The 22,044-nt window shown below is 39.3% G+C and overlaps 1 protein-coding gene and 1 non-coding gene across 3 annotated transcripts in view; both read right to left on the reverse strand.

The window, feature by feature from the left end:
• Positions 1–431: 431 nt before the first annotated feature.
• The window catches only part of LOC109031347 (photoreceptor-specific nuclear receptor), a 68,886-nt gene continuing 47,273 nt past the window's right edge, over positions 432–22,044 (reverse strand). Inside the window, exons 6-9 of one of the 2 annotated variants that reach the window (XM_072301764.1) lie at positions 17,127–17,160; positions 16,870–16,999; positions 14,577–14,820; positions 432–2,837 (exon numbers count right to left, since the gene is read on the reverse strand). In XM_072301764.1, the coding sequence (XP_072157865.1) occupies positions 2,599–2,837; positions 14,577–14,820; positions 16,870–16,999; positions 17,127–17,160 (647 nt within the window). In that variant the 3' untranslated portion in view covers positions 432–2,598. Of the gene's footprint in view, positions 2,838–14,576; positions 14,821–16,869; positions 17,161–22,044 lie in introns of both variants that reach the window. The other variant, XR_011900082.1, reaches the window with a different exon arrangement.
• Positions 6,699–6,770, reverse strand: TRNAD-GUC (transfer RNA aspartic acid (anticodon GUC)). Its single transcript has one exon. It is a non-coding gene; the product is annotated as a tRNA-Asp (tRNA).

Consider the following 22,044-nt stretch of genomic DNA (forward strand, 5'->3'; position numbering starts at 1 on the left):
AAGACTCCAAAATTATAAACATTTTTAGTAAACATAGTTGTAGGGGGAGCCACTTAAATACGATACAGAAATGCGCCTTCAACCCTCTCCGTAATCTTAATGCAAAATTCTGATACCACCATTCGTGCGCCACGACAGTCATTTTGCATAGCCGGCTAATTGAAGGAAAATCATTGGCCCAGTCAACACGGTACGAATTTCAGCAATGTGAATGTGATACATAATTTTTGGGGAGCAAAACCTCCGGAAGTGCCCCACCGAACATTCAACTTGACATTCAAGAGGCCCAACTCCTAGGGGCTGCCCCCCTTAGCATACAAGGAGCCCAACCCCCAGGGCCTAGGAGTCAAAAAATCGGAAAAAATGGATGACGTAATTTATGGACGGCCTCTAAGGGGAAGTGAAGACAAATTATAATAGCTGATTGAACATAATTTAACAAATTTCTGAAATTTATTTTACAGTTTCACTTTTACAATATCCGATACTTGCGTATAAGTTACGCAAGCTTTCAAAGTGCCGGATTTCGCATGAATGAAAGTTTGAGAATAAAAAGTAAAAAGTAACAATGTAATAGTAACTCACATAAAAATGCATAAACAGCGAGAACATTTTATGGTATCTACTTTAAGCATACTCATACAGCGATAGTCACCATTTTGAAAGGAGGAGGTTATGGTAGACTTTTTGGCACATTTCTGTTAAGATCAACTTTTCCTCAGGTGCAACGTATTCTGCATCTTCCGTAAATGAAGGCGCTTTAAAAGGATATCATATGTAACTTGACGCACCTCTATGGAAGCACCGTATGAAAATGTGCCATGCAATTCAAGCTGCTGGAGGATATTCATCAGGACAGAACAATTTCATCGTCAGAATATGATTTTAAGTGAAGATCTTGAACATTAATAACGATTGAAAAGTTAGAAATCTAACCACATGTTTTACTGTCATATTCACCCGTTTTGACGTATACTATATACAATTCGACGAACATCAATATTTCATCATTACTTTGCATCTTTTATGGTATCTGAATCTATTCTCCTCCTCCACTTGGCAAATCTATCAATGAGGTGGAGAGTACTCTTATGAAACGTACTGACAATGAGCCGAAGCAAAAATCACATCTCATTGAACCACGATTTGAGCCGCCAATCGTAGTCAAAATTACCCGTACGAAGAGTTATTTACCGTCGTTGAATCAACTTTACATGTACTCAAAGTGAGCTCAATTAATTTCGATTTCGATAATGAGACTCTAGAGTAGAATTTTTAGAAATAAACATCTAAAAAATTGCTTCGCTTCTCTGACCCCTTTTTTCAATACATATAAATAGAAGTCATCACCGCAACAAATGTAGAAAATACTAAAATCAAATCTGCGGCAAATTCACCTAAAATTTGAACGTTATACGCTCTGAACGTGATGTCTGCTGAAACAAATCCGATTCAATGAATTGCAATTTTTGGTTGCTCTATTAACGCGGCAAATCTATCTGCGGGCTGATTGTTGAATTTGATAGACAAAGCAATAAACAAAGAAGACATGCGGAAATGGAGCGATCCTATTGGTTAAAAAGAATGGTTATTATAGACCGCTTCATTACCTCCTATCTCCATAGCAAAAACTTGCTTTCACCAATAGGATCGCTCCACTTTCCCTTTGCCTCCTTTGTCTATAGGTTTGTCTATCAATTTTAATAATTAGACCGCTGCCGCGGGCAAGTAGTCAAATCAGGCATTTAGTCAAATGCTTCGGATGGTCAGTCCAAGTGAATGTTTTTTACAATTTTGTATTAAATGTGAACCGACTTTTGTAATACATTTTCCAAAATTTTGTTCTCCCGAACGAATGAAAAAGATTTGAAAATTATAGACTTAGGTAAGCAGTATACATATTGCCTTAGTATGTATATTGCCTCCTATCTCAACATGACAGAAAACTTGAAGGCTTGAATGAAAAAAAAGTGTCAATACAACTGAGGGCAAGGCGTATAAGTGCAGTTTTTGCTATTTCAGGAACATGTTTAAAATTTCAAAACTATGGAGCCTAATGGCGGAGAGGAGGTTTAAACTCATTTTCGGATCATTAAAAGTTGGATTGCAGTTGTGAATTTTTCACAAAATATATTTTCAAACCAGTTTCAGTTGAGCTCATGAATATCTCAATTTTTTTCAAAAACTGAACTGGTGCGCATACGGTCATCCAAGCCCCTCAATGATTGTGACTCCAAAGCCAGGGTCGCTCGAATTGCATAACCACCGAGTTGAAGGCGAACTCGAATGACACCATACAATATCTACAATAAATCGCGTACATTCTACAATGCATACAATTCGTACAATAAATACGTACAATATATCTCGTATATTCTACAATATCTCTTCACGGAGCCGGACACGATGTGGCCCGTATTGACGCGAAACGCCAATCAAATGTAAAATGTAGGACAGAGGAGCGATCAGGGAAGGGTGTCGTCATTCATTTTCCGGATGCTGTTTGACAAATTGCCCGATTTGACTTCTACATTACATTATACATACACTGTACAGCTAGTTGCGATTGCACACATTGGAATAGGCCTGATTGGGCGTTTAGTTTTTGTACATGTCGCAGAGGACTTTTTCCATGGGTGTGTTTCCGATGGTCCTCTGGAAGAAGATAGCCTCAACACGGACGGTGGGTACCTGCCGGAGGAGGGGTAGCATGAGGAGGAGTCTTCCGAAGCGAGCCGAATGTGTCGGGTGCTGGGCCCGGGTGTGCTGGTTCAGCATCACTTGCGCCTGGTCCTGCAGGTTCTCCACCTGGAGCGGGTCCTTCAGGCCTCGGGTCTCTGTTCACAGAAAGGAGGAGCTTACATGTCAAGAGCAAGAAAATCAAAAGGGCACCTAGAGTACATAGAGTCGTAATGTAATTAATAGAGTACCTATATTGAGAGAGTATGGCCACTGGGGTTACCACCTCTGATTGGCTCAGCCATCTTAGGCTGAATGGAGCCCTTAGGACCCAAAAATGGCGGACGCCATAAATTAATGTAATGCAAAATGACTCAAAATGTAGTTTTCTTTGCTTATCGTAACGAGAAATTTACCCAAATGCACTATTGCGACATCTTTACATATTTTTAAGGCTAATCGTGTGCAATTTTTGAGAAATATTATCGTAGATGTAGTAAGGCTGGCAGCAAGTGCGGTTGGTGATAACCGTCAAAAGTTGGCAATGACCCCCCTCCCATCCAAAAAAACCAAAACAAAGCACCGCCATTTTTTTGGTCCTAAGCCTCTCCATGGGGCCCAGTGGCCATACTCTCTCAATATAGGTACTCTAGTAATTAAGAGAGCTGGCGCCATGTTCTGCTCGACGAGTTCCGAACCCGGTGTGCGCCGAGCGTCGGTCACTTTTCCGATACATGTTCTATCCAAAATGGCGGTGTGGATAGGAAATGCCTAACTTCTTGGTTTACATGGGATGGTCGGGTACCGGTACCCGTGTGTATCAAGAACAATCGATTATGTATCGAAAAAGTGACCCGGCGTCACACAGGAGTCTCGGAATTCGGGACCTGGAAAATGCTTAAAAGTAGCGCCAGCTCTCCCATTTACATTACGACTCTATGTCTCCGTGAAAAGGCATTACGTGTGTGTATAATAAAAATTTACATTACATACATATCGATGGCTAAAGTGCGAAAACATAATTTATTTTTGAGGAGAGTTATCAATATTTTTCCTTGGAATTTTTAGACTATTCAGAAGAAAATTACCAACGAAATTCTCTGATTTATTGGAAAAGGAATGTTCATAAATATTCCTGAACATTCGTGATTTATCGAAGAAAATATGGGAACGTCTAAAGGCTCAAACGGCGTTTTTTCTTAGCACGGCAGTAATGCCATTAGGAGAAAAGTTAAAAAACTAGGTCATTGTAATTAGTGTTATTTAGCTCAAAAGGAACTATTTTCTCTCCCCTGACATTCATAATAACACATGCATGGCAAGGTTCATGTTACGTTGGATGTAGTTCCTCTGGTTTAAATTCATCCAATTATGTATAAATGCCGGGAAAATGTTATAATTTTATTTTTATTTAATTTTTTCAATTTTTACTATTTTTTTTCCTTCTTTTTTTTGCTACTATTTAAACACAAAAAGCCATTTATTGCAATTGTACGGATGACATCCGATTTGCCCAATTTTTAACACGAACATGTGAAGATATTCAGGTAGATTTCAATTTTGATTATCAAATATTCTGTGTTGCCAATTGTTGGAGGATAGGTTACTTGCCCGGTGGTGGCTACCGCCACTCATGATAGTGCAATCTGTGTAAGTGCAATCTGTGATGAGCCTCGAGACTCATTAGACCATTAGCTAAACGTGGCTCATACAGGAATCCACTTACCCCTCTCTTCCCCACGCTCCTGATCACTGCGTCGGCGTCTCGACGAACAATACGAAAAACAACAGAAAAAGCAACTAAATTTGAGCTCAACTTAAGTAAGCTAAAATTCAATGGTATCTAAATAATATGGAATAATTCTAAGATAAAATTTGTTAAACTCAATTTATGTTTTAATTTTTGCATCTATATATAATACTCACCTTATATATAAATATCAAAGATTAAAATGCAAAAATGATAATAGACAACCATTTTTTCCATTTAGTAAAATATAGTCCATGACCTCTTTTAATCGCATTAAACTTACAAAGACTTGGCTAATGACGGTCGCCAAGCGAGGCCGGGATCCTCAGCCCCTCGCCCAATTACTTACGCTTCATTAACCATTTCACCGTCACGCTAGGATTCGTCCAATTTAAAAAAAAAAATTGTTTCGCGAGTTTTTAGCAATTTTTTCCTTACTTTCCGTTAAAACACGAATTAAAAGAGGTCTCATTCATAAAAATCGGCCAATTAGAAGAGAAGTTACAGTATTCGAAATCCGAAGAAATCAACAAAACTTCTCCAAACAAAAAATAAAATGAAGGGGGAAAAAAGAAATGTATAAATTACAATTTAATATGATTGACCTCAGAATTTGACAAGCAATTCAATTATAAAAAGGAGAAAAAATTGAGTGAAATTACAAAAAATTAGCCTCTTGCAAGGGGCTTTCTTGTATGAGTTTTGACCTGAAGACAAGTAAATCCCGTTATATTATTAAAACGAAATTGACTCCATAGTTTAATGCCTTAGTTTCTTGAATACGATTATTTTAAGCACTCGAAAATTTATACCAGCAATTTTACCCATGGAGTGATTTCCTGAGAGCTGATAATATCACGAATTTCTCATAGAGCCCTTCAAAAATGGCTTGCTTTTTGGGCAGCCGATTCGGCCATCAAACCGGGGTTTAAATGGAAGCTGATAATAACACAAAGCTCTGAGAAAAATTTTGAGATGAGTATAGGAACGGTTTGTAAATTACGAGGAGAGGCGGGCATTCTGTTCAGCATATCGATACATAAGTATTTTCACACGTAGAATTTAATTTTCACGTCAGGGAGTCGACATATTTTGATTTTTTTTATTTTATACGGAAAATTTATGGTTTTTCGGGATTGAAATTACTTACAATTGTTTCATGAAAAATGAATGCACCCAAAATGACTATAGCATTTTGACTTTCACATACGTGCACTCACTAAATTGATTGGTAAATTCAAAGAGTGGGTACATCGACCTGGTATATCAAGTTTCTGCGATTTTTTACGGCAAATCGGTAGATTTTCGGGATGTGGATTGCTTACTTTCAATTCATGAATGAATAAAGCATGGGCATGGTTGAGCTTCTTTGCATGAAAAGACGTTTAAAATAACAAAATCAAGACATATTTAAGACAATGGACCACTAGACAAGGTACGATTTTAGGCATTCTGATACATGTTTCTTGACCAGAATTTCACGTAAAACACGATTCGCGCAACGAAAATTACCGAAATCAACTCCCAAAATAAGCCCCAAAATACCTTTAAATCGACTTTATCTTCTAGGAGTTCGACAGAATTTTTCCTTTCTTCGCTTAAATTTTTCCGTAGCACTTTTCTTCAAGAATCTGAAAAGATTTTGCTTGAGGCAGATCAAAAAACTTAAATTTGTTCGAATAGCTTTCTAGATTCACAATACACGGTCTCGTGAAGGTTTTTTTCTCTTCCTTTTTTGAATAACGAAGTAAACACGAAAAAATTTATGGAAGCTTTTCCACTCACTCTCATAAAACTGCGGTTTGGTTAACGATGAACGGTGTTATCACATTGTCGAAATTTTAGTGCCGACAAGTCTGGCTAAATTGGATTGAATTTTGCAAAACGGAACCAAGAGCATTCCAATGTTGTTAGGATTGAAAAACTTAAATTCTTTGCAAAAAATTACAGAAATCATGATAAAAATTAAATTTACAAACGTAGTTTTTGTCTTGAATTCATAACTTATAGAGAGTAAAGATAAAACTTTTTCAGATGATCAGTTTCTATTCGCAAGATAAAAAAAAGTTGCACAATCTTAGCGACACTGGAATGCTTGTGGTTCCTTTTCGCGAAATGCAATCCAATTGATTTAGGTACCTTTCTGTAGTTTTTAATTAAATTTTAATTTAATTTGAAAGATACGCCGTACTCTTCGATATAAAAGCAAGTGATAGATTATGTTCCACCAATAGTGTGAAATAGACTTCAAAGATGGGAAAAAATTATCCTCCCCGGCGGGGAATCGAACCCCGGTCTCCCGCGTGACAGGCGGGGATACTGACCACTATACTACCGAGGACTGGTGAGAGGAGGCGACGAAATTGCGGCTCTTCAGCAGACCCGTGCATTCAGTCTACTGCGCACGCTACACGGCCTCGAGTTACGGAGAGGAGGACTACAATGCTGCAGTGAGCCGCAAACCGTACTGAAACTCGTGCCAACCGAGGCTCACGTTCCAATGGAGTTACTGCTCTTTTCCGTTCCACAGCTAACAAGTTTTGACTCACTCGTAGCTCGCGTCAACCGCTGAGCTCGGTTGGAGCTGACGCTGAGGAGCGGAATTTCCATCGTTCAGTCGAAAATTGAATGGCTTCACTGCCGTGATAGCGAAGAGAGCAGTAAGTAGTGCTAAAATGAAGTTTTGAGGAAATGGGCCTGAAAGCTTCTGAGTGGAACATTTTATTGAAATAAGCCTCCGTTCTTTGTCAAACCGCAACCAATCATTCGATAGACTCTTAGAAATCATTAGGGGGTTTAAAATAGGTACTCGACCGATTTCATTTTAAAGTATCTACACGAAAAAGGTAAAATTCAGTTCCATGTTAGGTTAGTATTTGGCAAGACAGCAGTACGTGCTATCTTCTGCGTGCTTGTGTGGTAGCGTATTTGACACACAGGAAACACATTTTCGGGTTAGGAATCGGCAGATGAGGGTGGCATTCCTCTTGAAAGCAGAGCCGGATTTACCTACCTACTTGCCGCCATGAGCCGCCTGTATTTTGCCGCCCCCTCCTCATTCGCTTTGAAACATCAATAAAAAACTATCAAATGAACGTGCCAGCGGGGGAGGGGTGCATAAGCCGCGTTCACTCTTGTTGAACACATTTTTTGGGAAAGCCCTGTCAACACTATTAGCAAAAACTCACGGAGCTTTGCGCGAAAGTTAAGTTTTGTAAACCTATCTCTGTATGGACGAGGCCTTCCATTCATGAGAAATGAACGAAAAAATTATGAAAGAACAAACATAAATGTGGATTAATGATTTTAACTTCCGCCGCCCTACCGCGCGGACCGTGTTTGGCGTAATGCGTGAAGTATTCACGCAGTCATGTAAGCGCAATGCGTTTCACGCTGATCGCACTGTCTTTGCCGCAATGCGTGAAGTATTCGTGCAGTCTTGTACGTGTTACATGCCGATCGCCGCACCGAGGGCTTCTCCTTTTCATCTCAAGTCCTCGTCATCATTTCTCTCAAAGTCGCCGTTCCAGGCCAAATTACGTGTTTGGTTTCTCTCTTAACTCGATTAATTACAGGTGCTGTCTCTTGTATCACTGAAAGACGACAAAATTAGAACATACTATACTCTCAGAAAATGAGAGATTTGGTCGCCTTTTCTCGTTTGTAATTTTTTTTCTGAATCCGATTTTTTGTATATACCTACATTTAAAAAATTGCAAAATTTGCCGCTCCATATAGATTTGCCGCCATGAGCCGCGGCCCATGGGCATGGGGCGACCCCCTTAATCCGGCCCTGCTTGAAAGCACTGTTTTCATTGGCTCTCATGCACTTACGGCTGTCTTGAAAAAACATGTCATTTTTTGTGCACTTGCGGCTTTTTCATTCGTCTCGTTTTCATTAAATTGGGACAAATTTTGCTGTTTTAGCTGTCTCAGTAATTTCATCTAAAAGAGTTTAGACAAATTTTGAAGAAAACTCGTTTTCGAAAATTTGGCACTTACGGCTTTCTTCGCTATCACGGCAGTGTAGAGCGGGATTCCCATCGTTCAGTCGAAAATTGAATGGCTAAATTGATACTTATCCTCAGTTTATCCTGTTTATCCACCCTTTCACCTTCTCCTTGTTAATTAATACCAGAGATGCAAAATTCCATGAACCTCGTAAAATTAAAGAGCCTCCCAAAAGAAGGGCCTTTTTTGGCCCCTTTTGTGAAACTCGGGGATTTCATTCAAATGTGGCCTAAACGAAACCTTATGATGACCCAAGACTCCAGTAAAAATTTTAGCTTGAGTATACGTCTGGTTTCGGAGATACAACGTTGCAAAGTTTGCGTATTTAAGCTTTAAAAATCTTCATATTTTCAAATATTATCTTCCTAAAACTAACATGAGAGTGAACTTTACAATACTGAAACAAAGCGTAAATGAAGCATAATCATAAAGCAAGTCTCCAGTAAAAGTTTCAGCTATGTATGACCCCTGTTTAGGTAGTGCAACGTTGCAAAGTTTACCTTTCTGAGCTTTAAATATACTCATATTTTTGAGTTTCTTATTTAAAAACCAATTTTAGTGAATGTCCAATTGTATTTTGTGGCACGAAATTAACCCCTAGTGGTACTCGTGGATGCATAGTGCATTGATGTAAGGCTACAATAATTTCAAGTAACACAGCGTTGCAAATTCTACATCTTATACCTCTGAACATGTCTTTTCTATTGTTTTTTTATTAAAAAAAAATTCGATCAAACATGTCTCGGTATTTTAAAGCAAAATGTTAGGACTCTAGTTAGAACTAGATGACAATTGGTATAAAAAATTACACTGTTGCCTATTTTTTTGTTTTCCTTCAACATTTATACATAAAATAATTTTAAAATTAGGATACTTCCAAAAATAATAAACTGATTTCAAAATCAAATTCAAGAGACTTTGTCACGCTTAATGTAATACTCATCATCAGCGTTTCTTTCAAAATCCAACAAATTCTGCCTCGCCATAGTTGCCAATTCGACCTTTTGTTAAGAAAAATTAAAAAATAAACATAGAATACGGAATATTTCGAGTTTTTTTTAGTATAAATTAATTTTGATCTAGAGAATACATTTATTACGCCTTGAAAAAATAATGCGTTCATCCATTGCATCAGTTCTTGTTCCTTTAGTGTTCATTTAATCATTTATTTCTTTTTTCTTTTTTTTCTTAATGTTAAAGTTTAAGATTAGCAACAGTGTCAAGAGTGTCAAGACATTGTCCATAGATTTGCAGGCAGAACTTGTACCGATGTGTGATAAATTCATGCAAAAAAAAATAAGTATAAAAAATGAAAAAAAAATGAAGAAAAAAATAAAAAAAAATTATAATTGTTATTTAAAAAATGTAAAAACATTAAACATGTAATAAAAATAAAATAAATAAAATAAAAATTAAAAAAGTAAAGCAAAGTTATAAAAAACAAAAATCAAATATCAATTCTTAGAGGATTCCTTATTTTAATTTCTCATTTATTTATCGTTTTAAAAGAAGCATTAATAAACTTGATCATAGTATTTTTGCCAATACCAAGTATCACTCGGAACTGACATCAACCCTCGATATTTTGCCTTGATATCAGGTATTACATTCATAGACGTCATCTTTAACCACCATAAATAATAATTTCAAGAGTTTAACGTTGTTAGCTTGGCAACGCTGTACCACCACCAATCAAAGTATCCCTGTTTATTCGAACATACATCTACAAATGACACGTGGGTAGATTTTACTCCTCAAATTCGAAAACAAGATCCACGAAAATCGCTCTTTAAACGCGGAACTTCAAAATATAAACATTTTTAAAGCTCAAATAAATAAACTTTGCAACGCTGTATCATTGAATCTGTGCTTACGCTCGCGGTAAGGCCTATATGGAAGACGTATCTTATTATAAAATTACACCTAAACCCCATAAACATATATTTTGGTGATCAGTAAGTTTGTCTTTTTAAAAAAAACTAACCGAAATGAGCATTTTTTATAGGTCTTTGGTGTCAACTTTGCAACGTTGTATCAAGAGAATTAGCAGTATTATTGTATCAATAGATGTATGCATTCAATAATAAGACTAACTGTTGGTTAAATGTCACAAAATATCATAAAATGTCCGATGGAGGTGTTTTCGAAAATAAGATACTTGAAAATATGCGAATTTTTAAAGCTTAAATATGCAAACTTTGCAACGCTGTATCTCGGAAACTAGACGTATACTCAAGCTAAAATTTTTACTGGAGGCTTGTCTCACCATAAGGTTTCATTTCAGCCACATACGAATGAAATCCCCGAGTTTCAAAAAAGGGGCCACTTTTTGGGAGGCTCTTTAAAAAATGTGTGACACTTATTCAGCAAAATGAAATTTTATTCCGCGACATTCCCTTTTGCATCTCTGATCTACCCTAAGGTGAATTATCGAGCTCTCTTGTGTGGTCGAACTGGCATGCGATTTATATTATCGATCAGGTCAAACATCTCGGCGGATTTTGAATTTTCAGCCAAAAAACAAAGATATAGCCCCTAGGTGCATGAGCCCAAAGAATCATTTTACACCAAAAAATTGGCAAAATTTATAGAAATGAAAGCAGAATCCTACTTGGAAAAAAAACCTCGTATTCGATACAGGAATCGGTAATTCCATCGGCTGTGAGGTTGTTTTCCAAACAGAATTCTGCTTTTATTTCCCCAAATTTTGCCAACTTTTTTTGTATAAAATTGTTCTATAAGCTCATGCGTAGGGACTGTAGTCCTTTTATTGGCTAACAATTCCAAGTCTGTCGAGATTTTTTACCTAATCGATGCGATACATCGCAATTAAAGTCAGTTCGACCAAATTACTTGAGCTTGACGAATCACCTTAAGAACACTTTTAAAGGGAAGTAGTCCGGGAAAAATAGACATAATGGGCCTCTGGGGTACCAAAGAAACCAATTTGATAATGATCTTATTTTTTGTGCATTCACATACAATGCGAAGTGAAGTGAAAGAGACGATACATGGACTACATTTTGCAATTGTGAACTACAGTAGATATCGGTTAATACGACATTCAAGGGGTCACGGGATTTCGTCGTATTAGCCGATAGGTCGTATTAACCGTTGTCGTATTAACCGATATCTACTGTATAAATTCTGGCACATTTGTACACATTGTGTACAACAAGGTAAGTTCGGAACCAAGACAATACGACTTCACCATGACTTGAGCAGCGCGCACCGTGGTATACACGTAGTGCATGAGGTATCCTGCAGACATGTAAGGCGCTATTCTGCAGCTCGCGCTGTGCGCGCCAGCCTCGCGCCGCCTGCTGCACTTTATTTGATGTGCTTATTCAAACACGTGCGGTGTCAGCGGTTCCCAACTTATGATTTTGAAGTTTGTGTAAAATTTGTTAGAATTACTGTCATTTCAAATGATAGAATATTACATAAAACCCAACTAATTTTCTTCTCTTCATTTACATATTTGTATGAATCATTATAAATAAAAGCATGCAAGTGAAGCGACTTTTCTTGTAGGCTCCCTCGTTGCTCAACAATGTAATGGCGTGATCATTTGAACTGCATTTTGCTATTCAGAACTATAAATTCTCGCACATCTGAAAAAACACTTATGTGCATAGGGACACTAATGGCACATACGTTGTTTTTAAACCGGGCCTGAATTAATAGTTCCAAATTGCAAAATACAGTCATAATGAAATATTAGAAATTTCCATAGAATAAGTGAGAAATTTCGAGTGGCTGGCTGTGAAATTTTGGGGGAAAGTGAAAAAATTCATTTCTACTGCAGAGTATGCTATCTGCACTAAAAATACATAACAATACATAAAATCAGTGATATTTTTTTCTTTCTTTTTTTAATTGATTCAGGATTTTTATTTCTCTATCTCAACTGTTCTTTCAACGCTTGTTGAGGTAATATAATTTTATCATGAGTTTATAAGTCACTACACCCCTGTGAGACAAAGCCAATTTTTATTTTTATTTATTTTTCTCGTGAGTAATTTTACTGTTATACTGGGGGCTGGGGGCTGTCGCGACCCAACTCCCAGTAGTCCAGCACCAATAGATTTAAAGGGGGGGGGGGGGGGTATGAATGCAAGAAAGAAGTCAGAAGAGATTAAAGCTGATTCTTATGTATTTTTGTATCATTAAAACTTATGCCCCTTTCAATGATGTTAGCAATTTACTCGGCTACAACTTTGCTAATAACTAATTTTACGCTCCGATAAATAGTAAGCTATTTATTCCCGGAAAAGCGCGCAAAAACGTGATTTTCGGCAGTTTTCCAGCTTTCCCGGAAAACGCACAAGGCGGATTTGGTGGGAATCATCAAATTTGGATTCAGCGACCAAACATACATAAAAATCAGCTTTAATCGCTTCTGACCACTTTCTTGCATTCATAAACTCCTATTGGTAGTGGACCCAAGAGATTTGTGTCACATGCGAGCTTCATAAGAATTATCCAGATAGTTTGAAGAGATGCACTTCAGCCAAAAAATTGAAATTATTTTAACATGATTTTTAGAGAAAGATTGAACGATCGGACTACATTTTCTGGTAAGAATTATTATTTTAGGCTCTCGTCATATCCCTCATAGACCCGCGCTATCCTATTCTTTCCCTCCATCAAAAACTTAATTTAAGTAATACAATTTTCAGTTTTAAATTCATTTTGTCATTTTTCATTTCCCTTTTTGGAATCGGAATCATTCGAGGATATTCCGTTTAGCTTCCTATAAGCTCGTATATTAACAGAGAAACCACATCACTAACAAAAGAACGCGATAAAACTAACCGAGATGCCTCTCAGAATGAAAAACTCGGCATTTGAAAAATGAACGGAGCATAAAGCATTAGAAGAGTGTTTGAAGTTGGGTTCGAACCCAAGAAGCAACTATTTTAACTCCGCGGTGGGCCGGGTTGCGTATGCTCGATTTCGAAGGCGAACTCTGGGATCCATCCACGGCTTCCTTCACGTCGTTTGAGTCTGAAGAGAGTTCTGTTATCTACGATGTTAATAAAGGCCCCCGCAGACTTTATAGAGATTCTAACTCTAAACATTCTTAGTTCACTACCAAAATCGCAAATTACAATAGACGTGCATGTCGCGGGTGCAAACTGTCAATTTGAGTAGGGAATTTCAATGAAATCTGTGAATCAAATGGTGTGTTCAGATTCACTGACCGTGCTTAACATTTTCCGTTATTTAATTGAAGCCCATTCTATGCGAGGAAAGAGAGATCTAAATAGAGAGGCAAGAAAGGAAAATGTATTTGAAGTAAAATGTAATAATCTAATGGTAGTGGTTCAAATTATTTACAGTTCTTTTTAACAGAGAATAAAATGCCGTGAGTATTGAATGGGAAATTTTGTTTGTCGTGTAGTTTATTGCATTCATATAATTTTCCTTCATTTGAGGGGGTAGGCAATATGCGCTCTCAAGAGTTTGAATAGTGGTATCAGAATTTTTTGTCTTGTTTAAACGTGTTACCAGTGATTTTACTCTTCCTACTACATTAGGCGAACAGAGGAGAATGTACTGCTGAAATTTCACATGTATTGGACCCCTGCTCTTCTTTCTCCTCTTCCTTTTTTTATCCGGTTTCTTTTTCTTTTCTTCACTCTCTTCTTACTCTCCTCCTTTTCATGTTTCTCTTCTTCCGCTCCTTCTCTCCTTCCGCTCTTTCCCTTCTTTCCCTTCTTTCCCTTCTTTCCCTTCTTTCCCTTCTTTCCCTTCTTGCCCTTCTTGCCCTTCTTCTGTCTTTTTATCTCCTTCTGCCTCTATCTATTCTTCCCCGTCTTCTCCTTACTCTTTTTTTTGCCACTTTGATTTTCCCTAGGCAGATTAGTGAATGTATGATTGAGCGGGTATATTATATTATAGTTCCTTATTGTAACCGTCCATTCCGAGCTCTGAAGCCGACAGTTCCGGGTGCTGGAGCTGTAGCTTCGACTGCTCCGGCTACGGCACGTAGAACTTGCGGCCTCTGATGCCGGAACGCATGTCTATGTAACCCGTGAGTACAGCTTCCACGGCTGGAATTTTTTTTTTTTCAGTGTATCACTATTCACTTTCAATGTTCGACCTGCTGTTTATGAAGACTGGTGCTTACCGGCTCTGAAAAGGACGATGGCTTTGAGGCAAGCGAACTCGGCGGGGTCGACAGCGACGGCGCGGTAGCGGTGGAGGGTGTCACAGAGGACCCTGACGTCGGCGGCCACCTGGCTGGCTTTCCCGTTCGGGACGGCGGCGACGTGGTCGCTGGCATTGAAGAGCGGGCTTGTGTCCATCGGCAAGCACCACTGGATCGCGTTCAGGAGGAACAACTCCGACCAGCACTCCTCCAGCAGGATCACCTGAAACAACGTAGATCATAGTGGGTCAGTCGCGCTGGCCTGAATGGATATTTTGAGCGGACAGATCAGCGAAAGTCAATAACTTCAAGGAACCTATTCAAACGCCTTTCAAATGGAACGTCACACTGGAAGAAAAAGTCTCTCGGATTTAAAGTCCAGACTTTTAAAAAAATTGACAAGAAACGGGATTTGGAGGCGTGGGCAACTCATTTTTTCTCATTAAATTCGTATTACTCAAAGAACGTCGCCATCAAAAGTTAAGTTCGCTTCTTAGATTTAGCACTTTTTGTATGGTCTACGGTACGGACCAAATCAATTGTTTTTGTCCTTACCGTAGACCATATGAAAAGTGCTAAATCTAAGGAGAACTATACTTTTGACGGCGATTTTCATTAAATTTATCATGGATATAATGCGGTCTAGAGACGACCATAGCGCTGAAAAATGGTTACGAACATTTAAAACTTTATTTTCCTTGAATTTAAGTAGTCGCTTGGGGTCTACGGTAAGAACAAAAATTCTAAAAAACTTTGAAAGTTATTTGAACCAACCCGGCAATCTCCATTGCCCTGTCTAGAAATTGCGCAATCGTATTAATTTTCTGCGCGGAGCAACTTAAACTTCTGGCTGTTTTTAACATTTTTCCACATTTTCTCGCTTGATAACAGAAAATTCACGAGAAAACATGAACATGGAGGCTTTCCCGTTCTTTCAATATTATAATTTTAATGATAGCTCAGTTTTTAGACAGGGCAATGTATTGCCGGTTTTGGTTCTAGAAGCCTTAAATACTCTTGATTCAATCGGATTTTTGCTAGAATTAAAAGCCAAGACTCTTAGTTTAAACGGATTTCCGTTTAATTTAAGCAAGGATCCGATTGAAACAAGAGTATTTTTTCTTGACAAATTTTCTAAGAGTCCGAATTCTGTATCAAAGGAACTGTTTTTCCCAGTGCAAGAAAGACGCATGCTGCCAGAGAAGAAAAATGACATCCTGGACGATAAGCCCGCATCAGTTCACAAAGTCGATTCAATCAAAGCTTATAAATTTATGCTTGTGAGTATTTATCGGCTAGATGAAGAAAAAGAAGGCTACAGCATCAAAATTCTGTAATGTCCAAAAATAAAATTAAGAAATTTTATTGAATATATCCAACCTTTGTTTTACCCGGAAATAAAATCCAAGTAAATAAGTAAATAAATACAAAAAATAAATGAAAAAGAATCCGATGCGAAACACCTTAATTGAGTAGAGGGTATGTCGACGGTGAAACTAGCAGACCACATCTCAGGTGGCGACGTTGTAGATTTCCTGTCATATTTTATTTTTTCAATAGAAAACTACTCAACGTTATGTCTTGAAATGTTCCGTGTTATTTCCTCTTTGCGCGAAGAAATCCCTGTAAAAATTTTAATAAATGATATTGATTTGTTCTCCTTCAAAGATAAATAAAATGGAAGCGGAGATTTTTAAACACCCCAAAGGAGATACGTCATCAGGTAGTTTTCGCCTTCGATATTTTTTCATCGTAATGAATTGATCAAAAATAGAAACATGAACCGATTGACACAGATTCGATCGATTTACGATGTTTTTCAATGTATGTTTCAATGTGATGTTCTTATGATGTTTCAATTTACGATGTCAATCAATTCACGGATTCATCGATCTATTTAGAAGTTCGTCGATCGGTTCAGATGTTTAGTTTTCGACCGATTTCTGCGAGCTGATTGTTGAAATTGGTAGACAGAGCGATAGACAAAGAAGCGAAAAAGGATGTGGAGGGATCGTATTGGTGTAAGCGTGTGGATGCAATGGACAAAAGAGGTAAGTAATAGATTAACTAACGGCAATCCACGAGAAACCTTATAGTTAGTCCATTATTTTCTTCCTGAACCACTCATTTCAACCAATAGGATCACTCCATACTCCTGATATCTCCTTTGTTTATCGTTTGGTCTGTCAATTTCGAGAATCAGCCGGCTGTCTATCAAATCCGCGTCCTCGAGCGAGGGTGAGTTGAGGAATGAAAGACGAAGAATACTGACCTGGTCTCTGAAGGGGAGGGAGGCGAAGGAGGGGAGGTTCTTGGCCCACTTGACTGCCATGAAAAGGAGCCGGGCGGAGGTCTCGTAGAGCGTCTCCTGGACGGGCGGGTAGATGAAGGCGTGGTCGGGGTTCGGGGGCAGGCCCGGGGCGCCCACCCCTCCGCCGCCGCCCGCCCCGGCACCCCGCCCCGCCTCCGCCTCCACCCCCGCCACCCCCGCCCCCGCCGCTGGGGGTCGAAGCAGTCGTCTCGCCGGGGGGCTCCTCGTTCGTCACGTCGATCGAGCTGTCCTCTGCAATCAAATATCACGCCCAACTCGTTCAGTCACCAATCAAAACATTCTCATAAAAACATGGTTTTTTGCAATACTACCGTGCTAAAAGAAAAACGCCGTATGAACATTCGAGAGTTGCCGAATTTCCTTCGATAAAATGTTTATTTTGGAGTGAAATTATGAAACTTATCCTTGAAATTTTCAGAAATCTTAGATCGAATTGCGAACAAAATTATCTTAGAAATTGGCACACAAATATTCCTGAAAATTGGTGCTTTGTCAGGGGAAATTTGGCAACGCTCAAATTGGCAATTTTCTTTGGAAATTGGCTTTGGCAATTCTCATAAACAGAGTATTTTTTGCAATACTGCCGTGCTGAGGAAGAACGCCGTATGAACATTCGAGAGTTGACGAATTTCCTGCGATAAAATGTTTATTTTGGAGTAAAATTATGAAAACTTTTCCTTGAAATTTTCAGGAGTTTTAGATCAAATTACAAACAAAATTATCTTAGAAATTGGTACGCAAATCTTCACAAATATTCCTGAAAATTAGTGATTTGTCAGGGGAAATTTGGCAACGCCTGAGGGCTCATACGGTGTTTTACTTTAGTATGGCAGAATAGAGGTCTGCCGACCTTAGCAAAAACGCAGTAACTCCATTCTAGATTGTTTCAAATATAAAATATCACGCCCAACTCGCTGAGTCGCCAATATAAACATTCTCATAAACGTGGAGTGTTTTTTGCAATACTGCCGTGCTAAGGAAAAACGCCGTATGAGCCTGTAGGCAGGCGTTACCAACCTTCCTTTGATAAATCACGAATTTATGGGATTATTTCTAAAACATTTTTCTTTCAGGTTCTCAGAGAATTTCGTTCGTAATTTGATCCAAATAGTGTAAAAAATTTCAAGGCAAAATATTGATAACTTTCCTCAAAAATAAACATTTTAGCGGAGGAAATTTGGCAACTCTCGAATGTTCATACGGCATTTTCCTTAGCACGGCAGAATAGAACATACTTACCTATGCTAAACGGAAATAAAGTGTGGTCGGTCTAAGAAAAGATGAGTCTACCAACGCCAAGGCTCAACTCTATTAACGCTAGCAAGAAATGAAAAAACTGATAGAAGCAGAACGTTTTCAAAAAACGTTCTGCTTCTATCAGTTACGTTTTCAAAAAACGTTCGTTGATTTGAAAATGTGGTCGGAGCATTTCGTCAAAGTTAATAAACCGGACATAAAAAAACATCAACGTATCGGACAAAATATTGGTATTACTTTAAATATGACCCAAAGTCTCATTCCCTTCAACAAGGTAAGATTATTGGATTGCCCTGTTCCATTTTACCCTCTCAACTTCCCTTAGACACGCAGGACTCTAAGTAGTACTCTACAATCTACCGCGGTTCATAATTCTTCACCCCTTCTAGTGGGCCATTGTCATGAGACAAATTGGATTCACATAAATTTTATTTGGTTCATATCCAGTGAATGCGGCTAATCATCGAATCGGCAGCAATGCAACCCTCGTTAAATAGTCTTTCGGCCACCCTAGGTTCCTCATTGAGAGGTTTAAACCCCTCATTCCTCCCTCTTAACAGTAACACAGGGTGGTGCTGCAAATAAGCTTTCAATTAGGGTATGCGCTTCTACTTAACACTCGCCTCTTTATTCCACTGTTAAATTGAATTACCTGCTCATTTGTAACCATGATTTACACTTGAACGTCCGACTAATGGATGACACGGAAGAAATAGGGAAACAACTAGACCAAGTACTTGAATCAGAGGATCCACGGATATTGCAAAATTACGGTTTTAATTTGATGTACAGTTTTTAGAAAAGGAACATATTGAGGAGACTGTGATTTTTTATTACTCATCATTGCTACCAATCAAGGATTGATCGAAGAGTTTTCAATTTGATAAAAAAGCGGGCATTCTGAAATACTGCAATGGAAGTACGTGGTTTCGCACTTTGGTTATCATATAGAAGATGTATGGAAGATATTTTTTTTAAATTAACAAACTAAGTTATCAGTCATTCAAAACTCTTTCCACTATATACCCTGAAACAGAATTTGCTAATTTTTTAACCTTCATATTCAAGTTTGCAGTCCTGGTGCATCATGGATTTCAATACAGTGTTTTATCTTAAACGCATTTTTTCAAAATCACACGGGAAAAAATTGATTGCTGCTTGAACAATTAAATTGTTGAAAAATATGTCCAACATGCTTCAAATGTACATTTTACAATCAGGGCCGGATTTACGTACTTGCCGCCCATGGGCCGCCTGTATTTTGTCGCCCCCTTCTCATCTGTTTTGAAACATCAATAAAAACCATCAAATGAACATGCCGGAGGGGGAGAGGCGTACAAGACGCGTTTACTCTTGTTGGTCACATTTTTTTCGAAAGCCCTGTCAACACTACTAGCAAAAGTTCACGGAACTTGGCGCGAAAGTTAAGTTCCGTAAACCTATCTCTGTATGGACGAGGCCCTCCATTTATAAGAAATGAACCAAAACATTATGAAAGAACAAACATAAATGTGGTTTAATAATTTTAACTTCCGCCGTCGCGTCGCGCCGCGCTGACCGCACTGTGTTTGACGCAATGCGTGAAGTATTTATGCAGTCTTGTAGGCGGTATGCGTTTCGCGCTGCCCGCTGCTGACCGCACTGTCTTTGGCGCAATGCGTGAAGTGTTCATACAGTCTTGTAGGCGCTAATATGTGTTACATGCCGACCGCCGCGCCGAGGGTTTCTCCCTTTTATCTCACGTTCACGTCATCATTGCTCTCTGCGCCGCGCCGTTCCAGGCCAAATTCCGTGTTCGGTTTCTCTCTTAGTCTTAACTCGACTAATTAAAGGTGCTGTCTATTGCAATCACTGAAGGAAGCACAAAGTTAGGAGATACAGGTTATTCAAAAGTTACGCACAACTGGCCATAACGTTAGTTCTAATTATGATATCGATTTGCGGTTTGTGGAGTACTTCCTCATATCGAGGGGGAAACTTTTTTGAGGTACTTATCAAGTTCTTCACCACCCCAGGGAGGGGGGGGGGGGGCAACTCAAAAAATTTCAAATGGCCAACCCCCATAATGTGATTCATCGTTAGGTAAGAGCATGAAAAAAGAAAATTTTTGGCGCAAACCGGAAGTCGATCCGACCCCCTGTCAAAAGTTAGGGGGTCCAAAGGTTATTTGGGGGGTCCGTACCGTCATTTTTTAGAGTAGCTTCGGCGGTCTTGGACATGCGTTTCTCATTTAAAGAGTCTCGAATACTCCAAGCTGATACCGAAGTCTTCATTATTGCCCCCGGGCACCACAGGCCCCCCGTAGGGGGTGCGGATTGGGGCCTGTTACAATTGAAACATTGCATTAAAATGCGAAAAGTCCAGGAAGAGCTTCCAATAACTTAGTATCAAATCCGAGTTGACCTTTTGCAATGTTAACGCAAACGCAGCTGCGACTTTAAAGTGAGTTTTTAAAACTCTTAGCCCCTGCCCCCCCCCCTCATTTTAGGTTGCAGAGCAGGGTAAAACCGGGGAAATTCACTAAAAAATAAGGCCGAATTATTGTTCCAACTTGAAGGAGGACCCTTGAAACGTTGCGATCAGTCGGAGCATTGAAATACAAGGACTGCCACCCCTTTAATAGTACGGAAACAATCAAAAACTACCCGCTGCCCCCCTATTTTTCGTTGCGGAGAGGGTAAAAAACCGGGAAAAATCGGCCAGAAATGATTGCCCCGGTTCTAACCGCTCTGACAAACGAAAAAGAAGGGGGGCAGCGGGGGTTTTATGGATGTTTCAGTCCTTTTAAAGTGGGCGGCAGTTCTGTTGTCGCAGTTCTCGACTGAGCGCAACGTTTCAAGGGTTCTCGTCAAGTTCTACAGTGGTTTCGGGCATCATTTCTGGCGATTTTCCTGGTTTTTACCCGCTCCGCAACGAAAAATGAGGGGGGCAGCGGGGTAGTTTTGGATGTTTCCGTACTTTAAGGGGGTGGCAGTCCTTGTATTTCAATGCTCCGACTGATCGCAACGTTTCAAGGGTCCTCCTCAAGTTGGACATTAGTTTCGGGCATTATTTTTAGTGAATTTCCCGGTTTTTACCCACGCTGCAACCAAAAATAAGGGGGGGGGGCAGGGGGCTAAGAGTTTTAAAAACTCACTTTAAAGTCGCAGGCTGCGTGTGCGTTAACATTAGCAAGAAGGTCCACTCGGATTTGATACTAAGTTTGAAGCTCTTCTGTGACTTTTCGCATTTTAATGCAATGTTTCATTGTAACAGGCCCATCCCCCCTACGGGGGGGGGGGGGGGCTGTGGTGGCCCGGGGGCAATATGAAGACTTCGGTATCAGACTTGGAGTATTCGAGGACTCTTTGAAAAGAGAAACGGCATGTCCAAGAGCCGCCGAAGCTACTCTAAAAAATGAAGGTACGGACCCCCTAAATAACCTTTGGCCCCCCTAACTTTTGACAGGGGGGTCGGATCGACTTCCGGTTTGCGCCAAAAATTTTCTTTTTTCATGCTCTTTCTAACGATGTATCACATGATGGGGGTTGCCATTTGAAATTTTTGAGTTGCCCCCCGCCCCCCCTCCCCCTGGGGGGGTGAAGAACTGAAAAGTACCTCAAAAAGTTTCCCCCTCGATATGAGGAAGGACGCCACAAACCGCAAATCGATATCATAATTAGAACTAAAGTTATGGCCAGTGGTGCGTAACTTTTGAATAACCCTGTATACTCTCAGGAAATGAGAGATTTTGTCACATTTTCTCGTTCGTAATTTTTTTTCTGAATTTGATTCTTCTTTATAGCTACATTTAAAAATATTGTAAAATTTGCCGCCCCCTAAATCTGCCGCCATGGGCCGCGGCCCATTTGGCCATCC

This window comes from Bemisia tabaci, chromosome 6 (genome assembly GCF_918797505.1).
Source record: "Bemisia tabaci chromosome 6, PGI_BMITA_v3".
NCBI classification, from domain to species: domain Eukaryota; kingdom Metazoa; phylum Arthropoda; class Insecta; order Hemiptera; family Aleyrodidae; genus Bemisia; species Bemisia tabaci.